Below are 12965 nucleotides of genomic sequence, written 5' to 3'. Positions count from 1 at the left end.
TGGTGTTTTAAAGTTATAAGAACTTTACTTTTATAATGAGACCTGCCATGAGCTCTTGTATTCGTGCTTTGAAATAAAAAATGTCAATATCATTTTATACACAATTCTTTGGTACTCTAAAGTAAAGGTTTTTGTCTATCATCTTGTAACTTTTGAATCAATTACTTTGTAGTTGAAACTAAACTAATAACATCGATAAATTATCAATCTTATTTCTATAAAGTTTGGTGTAAAACATTAGTAATTCTTATAATTTGTTTTATTATAGGCAATTTGAAAACTTATTCAAAAGATTTTAATTCCAAATAATCTGCTTTCACATCACCTTGTTAAGAATAATTTGCTTCATCTTTAGAGCAATACTGATAATTTTACAAGTTATACTAAATATCTTTGACATACTATAAATTAATTGGATTTGAGAACCACGTGTAGAATTGCTAGGTCATTCTAAGGTATCAGCTTGATTTGCTCATTTTCCCATCTTTATTTCATCTTAAACAATTTTATTATTAGTTTCAATTGCTTGAGCAAGTTGTAGCCTATCATTTTTTTGACATAAACAAACAATAATATTAATAATAAAAGTCAAACTTAATTCAAGACATAGTAAACCTAAAAAATGTCATTGCTATTCGTTCAAGAAAGAATTAATATTGTATATTAATCAAAATCAAAATCAAAATCAAAATAAAACTAATACATTGAATGCATAATAATTGTGAGTCTAATTGGTATCATTAAACATTCAAGTAATTAAAGCCTTAAAGAATTCAATCTTATATAACTCATAAAAATCCGCAAAACCCTAAATGCAAAAAAAGAAAAAGAAAAAGAAATATAATGTTCCAAATACCAAAAATTAGAATTACCATAAACTATTGTTTTGTTGTGTATTTGTTAAGAAAATAGAGACCATTGCTTTCCTATCTTGGTACAAGAAAACAAATCAAATCTATTAAAGAAATATAAACCATAAACTTTTACAATTTGTCTAGTTGTTGTCATGAAAGAGAAATTAGAAATTGAGTATTAAGATATATAACTTATCAAGAAAATCAGATAACACCTTCTTTCTTTTTTATCTTTATATTTTATATTAAAGTTTGAGCCAATTATGTTTATTTATTTAAGAATGTTTTGGATCCAAAGTTTTTGTAGGGGTTCGGGCTACCTATAGGTTATTAGAGTTTTTTCAAAAAGTTAAAAAAGTTTGTATGGGTTAATTAAGATTTTTTGAGGTTGTAAAATTTTAGAAATTAAACCAAATAATATATAGATCTCATTTTTTTTTTTTAAAGTTTGGAGTGCCATGACACATACAAAAAAATTTGTGGTGCTCAGGTAGTTAAGCCCATATTGAAGAAAGAGATGAACATGAAAAAAAAAAAGATGATGAAATTCATGACACATTAAAAATAATAAGAATATCTGTAAAATCTGGTAAAAAATAAAATAAAAATAAATAAATAAATAAAAATGGTTTGAAGAATTAAGTAAACTAATTGATATGATTTGTATAAGAATGAAATAAGAAAATTTGAATTTTTGGTGAAAAATCACAAACCAACTAGTTTTACATTACAACGTGTAACTTTTAATCTGGTCATTAAATTAAGTTGAAATTTTGCATATAGTCTTCTAAAATATGTTTTTAATTTGGGTTAATGTTTCAGAATTTTTGGAATACAATAAGATGTTTTTTTACATATAAAAGAATAAATAGCACAAATGAGTGTCTAGAAATTTCTCTAAATACCAAATTGAAAACTTACCCAAAACAACCCTCGTTATAAGTTGCCAACAGTAAAAAGAAGAGAGAGAGAGAAAGAGAGAGATGATAAAAGAGGGAGCATGTAGTCGGTCAAGAGAAGAAAATACAGAAAGGAGGGCTTTTGTCATTTTTCATGGAAATTGCTTGAAAAAAAAAAGTGTTTAGTAATTAAAGAGAGGGTTTGACGTGTTAAGGAGTCTACTAGGAGTTTAAGAATTAAAGTGTGTTTGTAGAGGAGAAAACATTAAGCTTAGAGGGAAATGTGGAGGAGAACTTGATTCAACTTGTTTTGGCTTTTGATTCTTCACTTCTTAAGGGTAAGAACACTTTCTATGATGATCTATTGTATTGATTTTCATGTTTGTTCTTAGATTGAATAAAATTGGTATTATGTGAAGATGAATTCTTGATGTTATGATGGTTTGAATGCATGGATTTATGTTAATTATATGTTTATTGAGGGAATAAATGTTTAGGTTTTTCATTAATTAGGTTAATTTAAAAAATATATATTCATGCCTCTTGGTAATGAGAATTTCGGTCAAGGGTAGATTTTTGGGGTGATTAGGTTGTTGAATTAATGACAAACAAATTATATTTAGTTATGATAATTGATTATTTGGTGATTGAAGAATGTGTTAAAAGAAGAAGAGAAAAGAAAAAAGAAAAAAGAAAAAAGAGAAGGATAAAAAGTGGTTTCCATCTTGGATTTGCTATTGATCCCTTGTTATGTTATAAGTAAATATGATCTTATTGTATTAATTAGTGAAATTCTATATATGGATGCCTAGTTGTTGTTATGTGTGATTATGGAACTCTTAGAAAGGTGAATTTGGCTATGGAAAATATAAGAAATAAAATTTCAAGCTTAAAGAAATTAATGAACTGTATTTAAAATAGTGGAAGAAAAATAGAATAAAATAAAGCAATATGTTGAATTAGGTGTAAATGAATTAAATTTCCTTTAATTATTGGAATTTTTTTTTATAATAATATAATATTCCTTTATAATTGTTGTGAAATGAAAGTTTAGGTGGATGTAGCATTGTATGAATTATTAAAAAACATAAAATTATGTTTGAATGATGATAATAGTTTTGGGTGTTAAAATTATATTGATAAAAAAATCTTGCTATGTGATGAAGTTTTAATAAAATTACTGGGTGATTAAATATTGAAATCATAAGATCTTTCAGATGAAACAGGAGAGGTTGGAGACTCCATACAACAATTGGGAATTACTAGTCGAACATCACTGGCAAATAGATGCCCAACATCTTAATTCTTTGTAGAAAGATTAATTGAAAGCATTTATTAATTTTATTTAAGAATTCTATAATTTATATTTTGATGTTAATAGATGAACTAGTACCCTTGATGAGGGAGTAGCAACCCAATGAAATGGCTAATATTAGAATTAATTAGATGAATATAGAGGTGTAAGATATTAATGATTCATTATAAAATATATATTAGAATATTTTTACATGGATATAATGAAATGATATATTGTATTTATTGATAATTATATTGATTAAATGTTAATTTTATTTTCAAAACCATCACAACAATAGAGTACATCTTGCTTGAATATAAGATACTTTTTGAATATTTATAGTGACCAACATGTATTTTGAGATTAATGTATAATGTAAAAGAGGTCAAATGAACTCTTTTAATTGTAGAATAAAACTTTTATATATAATTAATGTGTGTATCATACTTAAGAATATTTTTATGTTAAATTAAGTATTTATATTTTATCATGGCTGCTCATGTGATTAGAAATGTTGGAATAATAAAATAATGAAGGTGTTACATTCATAATCTAAGTTATTATTATTATTTTTTAGAATTATTTAATTATGCAAATTAAGTAAACCTTATAATTGTTTATTTATGTATCTTGACAATGCATGCTTTTTTTATATGATGCATTGTTTGGGAAAGAGGTCCAAGATAATTGGACCATGATTATTATATGAATTGTGTCAAGAATGAAGATATTAATCACTTAGTATGATCCTAATACAAGGAAAATTCTACTAAAGTTTTAGTAAAAATTAAATAAGATTATACCATATAAAATTTTATACTTTTAAATAATTATGTTTTAAACAATATCTCTATATAAAATTTATTTTTCTTTAAATTAAAATTAAAAAATCATTAATAAAATATAATTAGTTATTTAATAATCACCCTAAGATTTCTCACGACTTAGAGAAGTTTACCTCTAGTTTTACTGTTCATAACATATACAAAGTTTTTATTATTTGAAGTATTCTCATCTTTATTTCTTTTTATAAATATATGTGCTATTGGTATACTTGAAAACAATTTCAAGATTTTTCATCATTCTCCTTAATTAATAAATATTATGGACTATAATTATTCTTTATCTTTTTTTTGGGTAAGAATATATGGTATCTTCTAACTATTTACGGCTCCGATTAATCTAGAATAAACCAGGACAAGAATTATAAAAATTTCATTACCGAGTATTTAACGCAGCAATGAGGTTTTGAGATTATTTATTTTTATATTTTAAAAATTAAAAATTATATTTTTTATATTTTAAATTAATATTTTTTATATTTTAAATTATTTTAATATGTTAATATTAAAAATTATTTTTAAAAAATAAAAAATATTATTTTAATATATTTTAAAATAAAAAATACTTTTAAAAATAATTATTATAAATATTATCATTATCATTATTATTATCATTATTATTTATCTTTTCAATCCTATTTCTAGAAATAAAATACAGTGACTCCACGTCTAGTCGATGGTCCATACTCGGGCTTCAACCTCTAGACTCCTGAGTTGAAAAGACGAGCACAGGATATCTTCTTTTCATTTAGGAGAACAATCTCTGCCTGTTGAGAAAAAAGGATGCAGCACGCAGCTACACCTCTCTGCTCTCCTTCACTTCCATTCTCTAAGTATCCCCTTGTTCCTCCTCTTCCAGCCCGACTTTCTCCTGCCCTCTTACCCCCGTCTCCTCTTCAATTACTGCCCTTCAAACCTCCACGGAATTACCTTCCTGCCATCCTCTCCCCTCTCCTGAGAACCTGTACGCGCAGACACTCTCTCTCCCTAGCTACTCAAGAGACTGTTGAAACTTCGAAGAGTGAATCAGAATTTGTTGAAGTTGGGTATATTTCCAATGTTCATGGCCTCCAGGGAGAGATTTCTGTAAAACCCACTACAGATTTTCCTGAGCTACGATTTTCCAAGGTAACTGAAACTATATTCTCTCCATTTGGGTTCTTTTTCTTCGTGCTTATTATGTTTTGTTTTATTGTAATACTAATAGTTTAAGGCCTAACATTTTAGCCTGGGAGAAGATGGTTAAGGCAACTAGTTTCAGGCAAAGATGTAATTAGGGAAGTGGAGCTGGTTGAAGGAAGAGGACACCATGGACGCAAGAGTTGGATACTTAAATTTGGGGGTATTGACACTGTGGATCGGGTGAGCTTGTTAATGTCTTACAGTACTATCTTATTTAGTTCAGTTTTCTTGGCCTGAGACTTTGTACTAGCAACATTAGATATGCGTTTAAGGGGTCATTGTGTTGTTTGATGCAAAGTTTAAGATCTTGAGCTTGCAACTTACTTTGAGAGCAACCATAACATGAAAAAGTGTAAAATGCTGAAGGGCCGGTCTGCTTCGAATATAGCACTTTCAGGGACCCCTCTTTTGGGCATGAGAAGTCTGATACCATCCAGGTTGTTATTATTGGATGTTGGATTTCATGTGTATTCCCTCAGTTACCTTGACATATTTTTCTTGTTGCAATTGTTGAACCATGATTTTCATCTCTAGGAGAAAATATAGCATATATTAAAATCCTTTTGATTTGATACCATCCAGGTTGTTATTATTGGATGTTGGATTTCATGTGTATTCCCTCTGTTACCTTGACATATTTTTCTGCTTCAATGAATTCCTTGTTGCAGTAATTTTGCAATTGTTGAACCATGATTTTCATCTCTAGGAGAAAATATAGCATATATTAAAATCTTTTTGATTTGAAAACCAACTCCTGGTGATATTCTAGTGATTTAGTGTTGTTGGACAAAACCAAATCAGGATGTTCTTATTAACGGCTCCATGTTAAATGTTTGGGCAACACGATTTCCGGAAATAATTGATAAAATTCTCAATTCTGTGAGGCACTACCACTGTACTGCAGGATGATTCTGGTTGTAGCTCTGTGCAACTTTACTCTTGATGAAATTTTTATTTCCATATCAGTTCATAGATATAGGGAAGCCGAGGTTGCTTTAAGATTGCTACACTAATATATATACTCTACTCAACTCAAAATAAATCCTACCACATAGTGACTATCTATGCAATTTTTCCTTGGTTTTTCATTGTTTGTAAAACTTATCGGTTATGTAGACATATAATAGAGATTATTAGTCTATATTAGCATGATTTCATGTATCTTATGAAAGAGATTTATGATTTGTTCAGGCTAAGCTGCTTGTTGGGTCAACTTTACTTGTAAGAGAATATGAAAGGCCAGAGTTGGAAGAAGGAGAGTTTTATTCTCGTGATCTCATCGGAATGAGAGTGATTCTCAAGGTTTGTACATTTTAAGACCTCCATGTTTTGTGAAAAGTTGTTAACGTAAATACCTGAGTTTGTATCTTTGTTTTCTCTCTACCTCTAAGTTCTATATAAAGGGGCTTTGCACAATTTAGGGTCTGTTTGTTTTGCATAAAATATTTATGGGAAAATGTTTTCCATACTTTCCCATGTTTGTTTTTGAAAAATATTTCTAGAAAATGTTTCCTGTAAAATATTTTACAGAAAAACTAGTCAATAAAAAATATTTTACAGTTAACCTTCAAACTAGTTCATTTAGCGAGAAATATTTTTAGCTCATGAAGTTCTATAAAATATTTTATGAGTAGTAATTCATTTATTTCATCAATCTATCTCACCACCACCTCCTCCTCCTTCACCTCCTCTTTCATGACCAATTTACCACCATCATCACTATCACCATCTCGCCAACACCTCCTTCGCCTCCATAACCAGCACCACCAACTTACCACCAGCACCACCAACTCACCATTGAAAATATTTTACATTGAAAGTATTTTATGTGAAAACATTTCTTAAGCCAAATATTGAAAAATATTTTACATGTAAAATATTTTACGCGAAAAAATTTTACATGTAAAATATTTTCCATTTGTAAAATATTATACGCAAAACAAACGGACCATTAATGTCCAAGAAGTACTCCCACTCATGATTTATGCTTGGGCACTTTTCTATTCATGATACAAATGAATTGTAAAATATTTTAGGCATTGAAGACCATTGTTTCCCAAATCATCCTTCTAATGCTGTTTATGTTTTTTGATTATGAATTTTCCTTACATATTTTCAGCATATCTTGCTTGTTCGTTCCTTGTTTTTGCATTATTTGTTCTCGTTTCTTCTTGTGGTCGCTGCTTGAATATTATTATCTTTTTTTTTCTGGTTTATTATTGATACACCAGCTTTTATGTATCAAGACTGTAATTGTATGTCTCCTTCTCAGGAAACCGGTGAATGTGTGGGAACTGTTGTTAATGTTTTCGACAATGGAGGTAATGATCTTCTGCAGGTAATGCTCTACCCATCTTCAGATGTGCCTGATGGAAACGGAAAGTCAAAACCAGCAGAAGCAGGGGTATCTGGTCATCTTGCCTGGGTACCTTTTGTTGAAGCGATTGTTCCAGATGTCAATATGAATGAAAGAGAAATGAGGATTACACCTCCGAAAGGACTTCTTGAGTTAAACCTACGCCTGGGTGAGAGGTCCAAGAAAGAAAGGCGTGAGCTTGTGAGGCATACTCCTTTGTGTTCCACTTGATATGTTGTTTAAAGCTTAATCGTTGACAGCATTTCCTTCCTTACTTTTAGATGAAAGCATGTTTTATTCTCATAGCTGATATACTTTTATATGAAAGCATGGTTTATTCCCATACCAGACAATTGTTTTAATTGCCCCCCCTTCCCCCACCAGCCCATGTTTTAGAGAATGGGGAGTAGCAATTTTATTTTAAACAGAATCCTACTTCTTTAGCCATAATAGGCTTTCAGATACATCTTTTCCTTGCATTTGATCTGCTACAGTCAATGTAGCACAAAGTGGGTATGATATGCTTCTTGGGCCATTTTCATTTCATATCTTGCTTCCTTTCACATCTTATGGATGCTGCTTAGTTCTTGCTAACTTTTGGTTTTCAAGTTTCTCTTTATAGGATAGAAGAAAAGGACCCCCTCTCTTTTCTTTAATTCTATCCTTTTCCCACTTGGACCGCTGTTGATCAAACACTAACATGATACTTTAATGATCAAATTTAGGGTAGAGCCATTCAAAATTACAGTATCTGTTTCATTTCATATGCTTAGGCTATAACTGAAATGGTCTTGTAATTGAACCTTTCTGTCTATTTATCTGTACAAATACCACTATTTCCCATACTCTGAGTATATTTTATGTATATTCAACTAGTGAAATCATTTTGAATTAAGTTTAGCTCTAACATAGGATTGAAAAGTGGAGAATGCAGACCAAGGGAACTACCTTAGTCAGCTTTCGTGAATACATTAGGAAGAGCTTTCAAGTTTGATACGCATGTGGACTGATAGTTTATTGATACCAAGTTATTAGGGCACCATATGTAAGATCTTTTTGCTGTTTCCCAATTCTATCCACCTCCCCTCCAAATTTGTGTTAGTGGACGTCACAGTTGTGCATCTTAGTTTTAGATTCCTTATTTCTCTATTTCTCTGTTTCTTTCTTTCTTTCTTTTGCTTTGTTTCCTTTTCTCCTTTCTTAAATAAATGCTTAAGCATATGCTTGCACTGGTTGTTGCTGGTGGCTCAGGAGCATCTTTGATACATTTCAGGAATGGAGAGAGAGAAAGAAATTCCAAAGACGCCTTATAGCAGCAAAGAAGAAACTCTGTGAAATGGAACAAAAGCATGTATTTGATGGACTCAGATATGGGGACAAATCTAAAAGGGGATTGCTGGCAGACCAGATTGTTGGTGTAAATTCCAAATTGCTTCAACAAGCCCTAGAAAATATAGAGATATCCTCTAAGAGGTGACTTTTGCATGAAGTGCTTATATTCTTCATGTTTGGATTCACACGGAAGTGGGACAAAATGCACATTATTGTTTCATCTGAAACAAATTTGGAGCCTATTGAATTGAACTTCTTGTGAGGCATTAAACATATAAATATGATCACTATTTTGAATTGTAGAAAACCCATATGTTGTGTATTGCTGGTTAAAGAATATGCTGCTCACATGATACTATTCAATATAATTGTTTTTTCTGTCCATATTTTCCTGAATTCATATTGGTAGCTCCATAGATCATGTTTGTATTTATTTCTCTAGATAAAGCTGGGATTGTTAGTTGGTATTTCATGAAGTCAAAATTTTGTTGAGATAGGGAAGCCTTATCAGCATTGCATACTATTTGTTTTATGGACTTGTCGAATCTCTTCATTTCCCCTTTGACTTAAAGTGGTGCCAGTGCCAGGTGTGTTGAGCCTCGTCTTTTTGTCTGCTTGAATCAGATGCTTTGCTACTGAGTTAATCAGTGCCACAAGAACCAAGCATGTAAAAAGTTCTTTGAGGATATCAAAGGAGTTCATCACTTGTGCAAATGAAGAGAAACTGGGAGCGAATTTCAAATTGCAAGAAAAGGGATTGTCTCTCATTTCTAAAGGCAAAGTGGCCATCGTTTTAGTTTTGAATGACATTGAGAAAGGAAAAGGTGATAATCCTGGAGTAGTTGACTCTGAAAGTAGGGAGAATTCAATGCTTTTCTTCCTTCAAAAATCACTTTCTGATGATCAGTCATTTGTAAAGGTGATACTCATTTCTGAAGTCTTGTACATAAAGCTCTTTCTAATTTTCTTTTATAAGTGTGATGGGAAGAAAATCCTTTTTGTTGTTCTATTTACAAATGTCTTGAGGCTCTGACTGTTATTTCCCCCTCCTGTTGTTATGTGCATGTTAGATGAAATTTTTATTAGCATGCAATGATCAAAGGATTTTTTTCCCTTGGCATTATCTGAAGTCTTTAGAGGTTTTGCAAAATGGTTTGACGAGCATGTGTTGATGGCAGATAGAAGACCGTGTGTCTGTGCCGTTGATTTTGGTTTGCCCTGCACAAGAAATCCAGTCTTTGCAAAAGCTGTTCTCAAATAATGATTACTTCGCATTTGACTCCAACAAGGTTAGTGTAGATGTTGAATTGTCACTTCTCTCTCCTATTTAGATAACATGTAGTTGCAGATTAAAGCTGGGTTATTGAGCAGCTCGATTTTCTTGAGTTAAGTGGATCAAAAGGCATACTGTAATGGTATAGCACTATATCAGACAATCGGTAGAGCTTAAGCTGAAGTTTTGTATTGATTTCCTTAAGATTACTTGTATTCTGCTTTGTTCTAATAAGGGTGGAATTATTGGGATTTTGTGCCAATTTAGGAGTGTGGTATAGGTTGCTTTTCAAAGTGTTTTTCGCTTGGAAATGCATGAAAATAATTTTTTTTTAAATTTATACATATCAAAATAATCCAAAAACACAAAAAAAATTAAAATTAATTTGAAACTAAAGAAAGTAAAAAAATTTCAAAATTGTGCTTGGACTGTAATGCGGAACACCGCCTTTCATCTCAAAATTCAACCTGGTCTGACCAATTGTTTGACTGTCTCCTTATATATTCAACCTATTTTTAGCCTGAATATCATATGGTTTTACTAACATTATTAGCACACAGACTCTCATGGAGTTGGAATATGCAGGAAGGTGATTGCTATCTCTGCAGAACTACTAGCTCTGTGTCTTTCAACTTGTCATGCATGTGAATAGAAGTCCTTGGTTCTTGTCATGTGTTAGTTGAAGTAGAAAAAACTTGCAAGTTCTCCTTTACCGGTCCAATTCTGTTCTTTGTTCTTCGATCTTTAAAGGTTTCAACCCTCTCACAGGTATGGTTTTTGGAAGAAGAGCAAATTCCAGTTGTTAGTAGTTCTGAAGAAGAAGGGAAGAGACATAAAATCATGATGAAGTCGCCATGGGAAATACTGCAATCACCAGTTGGATCTGGAGGAGTTATTAGCTTGCTTTCTTCTGTCAATATTCCTGAGAATCTCAGCAAAATGGGCGTGGAGTATATTGAGGTTAGACATGTCCTTTCAATTTTATTCGTTTGGTTAATATGAAATTTAACACTATCCACATTACAAACAAGTGGGACAAAAAACTTCTGCTATTGGTAGCACCTTTTTTTCCCTCGCAATATCATGTTAAAAGGATTGTACATGGATATCAACAATCTGCATCAGGCAGCATATTGGTAGCACTTTGTATCATCATTCTCCTCTTATATGCAATCACAGCATGTTAAGACCATAGACATGCTTTTCAAATAACCAAACTGATCACCAAATTCTCCATGGTATAACTTCTTCCAAAGAAATATGGCTTTCTCATCATGATAGACAACGTTTGGTCGTCTCTTGGGGAATAGATGATTTCAGCCTAGGTAAATGATAGAGCTTTGTATGAAGATTATAGAGCTCTGTATCAGCACTATATATCTATCTTTCATTCATGCATATTGATGTTGGCTCGAGGCAGTGATTCTGAAATTTGTGTTTCATATGCAAACCAAGTAGATTTCAACGTCACATCTGTGTGTGATTGCCGTGACAGTTATTTGACTAGTTGCAGCACCTTCTTCCAGATATGCAGTAGCAGCCAAAATTGTGTTGCTGGGAGTCCACTTCTACTTGGGTTTGTCAAGTCACGCAAAGCAGAAATAGGGATCAAAATCGTTGAAGATACAAAAGATTTAGAAGAAAGTTTTGACATGATATTATCCTTGAATTTCATGAGGTTGCTGGCTCAACAAATCCATAAACTCCAGTTCTATGCAATCCCGAAGTCAAATCTGCATGTGGAGATGGTTGACAAGGAGTGGATTGATGTTGTCCCGCCATCTCCCAACTCATATGAACTTCGTTCTTCTATTTACAGTTCCTTGAATGCTTGCCCTCTGGAGAAGATTTGTGCAATGGAAATAACAGAATAACAATAATTTTTTATTCCCCCCCCCAAAAAAAAAAAATGTATAGATTGTGTGTAAATCAAATTATATGGGATTAGCTCTATGTAATTATTTTCCCGGAAAATCATTTGAGCGGGTCTTACCTAGTTAGTGGAGAGGTGGACAGAGAACAGTGGGAGACATCAGTTAGCATGCTCCTGCTCAGGGTGACACCCTCAAATGGAAAATGGAGAAATGGTTCAAGTTTCTTAGAGTTGTTTTCTATTTTTTTTTTAAATAAATAGAAATCTTTCCATATTTAATTAAATATAGTTCATTATTATGATCTAAATTAGATTAAATACTCTTTTTCCGAGCAATTTCATTTGAGAATAAATATTAAATTGATTGATATCTAATAAATTAATATCTTAAAAAATTTCAACCTTTTCCCCTTCAAGTTTAATCAAAGTTAATTGAATAAAAAATGTTGAGATTTTTTTAAGATATTAATTCCATTCTTCCACATTATCTTCCCATGGTTTTAAATTTAATGATTTACTTCGGCTCGTGTATTCACACGCTACCAAAAAAATGCTCACACGAGGAAATGCTCACAATTTTTTTAAGATTATAAAATTGTTAGAGAAATCTCACACGAAGTCAAACAAAAAAATATATATCGGTTAAAACAACTTGCATAAACTGTTACTTACGTAAAAGAAATAAGGATAAGAAATTTTGACTTTTTAAAATATTTTTCAACCATGTCAGAAGTTGACATGTTTTTTTTTGGAAAAAAAATTGTTTATAAATAACTTTGAGTCTAAAATAAGTTAGCTATCTCAAATAAATTCACTCTTGAATGTTTAACACATGTATTCTAAAATTACAAATTTACTTTTTAATAATGGATAATCATTTTCAATTTTCAACTTGGTTTGATTTTTATTAAAAAAATATAACTAAATCAAAATTAAAAAAATTAAAACCAAATCGAAACGGATTGAAATCGATCGATTTTCTATTCAGTTTAATTTAAAAAAAAAATAGTTTCACTTTGTTTTTTCAAGTTTTTTAATTTTAATTTAGTTTGGTTTG

General features: G+C 31.1%; 1 protein-coding gene across 1 annotated transcript; it reads left to right on the top strand.

Annotated features, from left to right (window-relative positions):
• Window positions 1–4565: 4565 nt before the first annotated feature.
• LOC105111999 (16S rRNA processing protein RimM family) lies at window positions 4566–12136 on the top strand. The gene is made up of 9 exons (XM_011007532.1): window positions 4566–5020; window positions 5120–5254; window positions 6266–6376; window positions 7347–7631; window positions 8704–8903; window positions 9387–9681; window positions 9941–10051; window positions 10804–10995; window positions 11562–12136. The coding sequence occupies exons 1-9, from the start codon at window positions 4676–4678 to the stop codon at window positions 11907–11909; spliced, it is 2022 nt and encodes a 673-aa protein (XP_011005834.1). The 5' UTR covers window positions 4566–4675; the 3' UTR covers window positions 11910–12136.
• Window positions 12137–12965: the final 829 nt, after the last annotated feature.

This window comes from Populus euphratica, unplaced genomic scaffold (assembly GCF_000495115.2).
Source record: "Populus euphratica unplaced genomic scaffold, PopEup_1.0 scaffold319.1, whole genome shotgun sequence".
Lineage (NCBI taxonomy): Eukaryota > Viridiplantae > Streptophyta > Magnoliopsida > Malpighiales > Salicaceae > Populus > Populus euphratica.
The sequence above is the reverse complement of the archived record's forward strand: the minus strand, read 5'-3'. Positions and strand labels throughout refer to the sequence as shown.

What these genes read in the sequence shown, in the direction of transcription:
- LOC105111999 (XM_011007532.1), top strand. Translation starts at nt 4,676, where the DNA reads ATGCAGCACGCAGCTACACCTCTCTGCTCTCCTTCACTTCCATTCTCT. An exon ending in CTGAGCTACGATTTTCCAAG is followed by an intron (nt 5,021 to 5,119) that starts GTAACTGAAACT and finishes CTAACATTTTAG; the next exon opens with CCTGGGAGAAGATGGTTAAG. An exon ending in AGAAAGAAAGGCGTGAGCTT is followed by an intron (nt 7,632 to 8,703) that starts GTGAGGCATACT and finishes GATACATTTCAG; the next exon opens with GAATGGAGAGAGAGAAAGAA.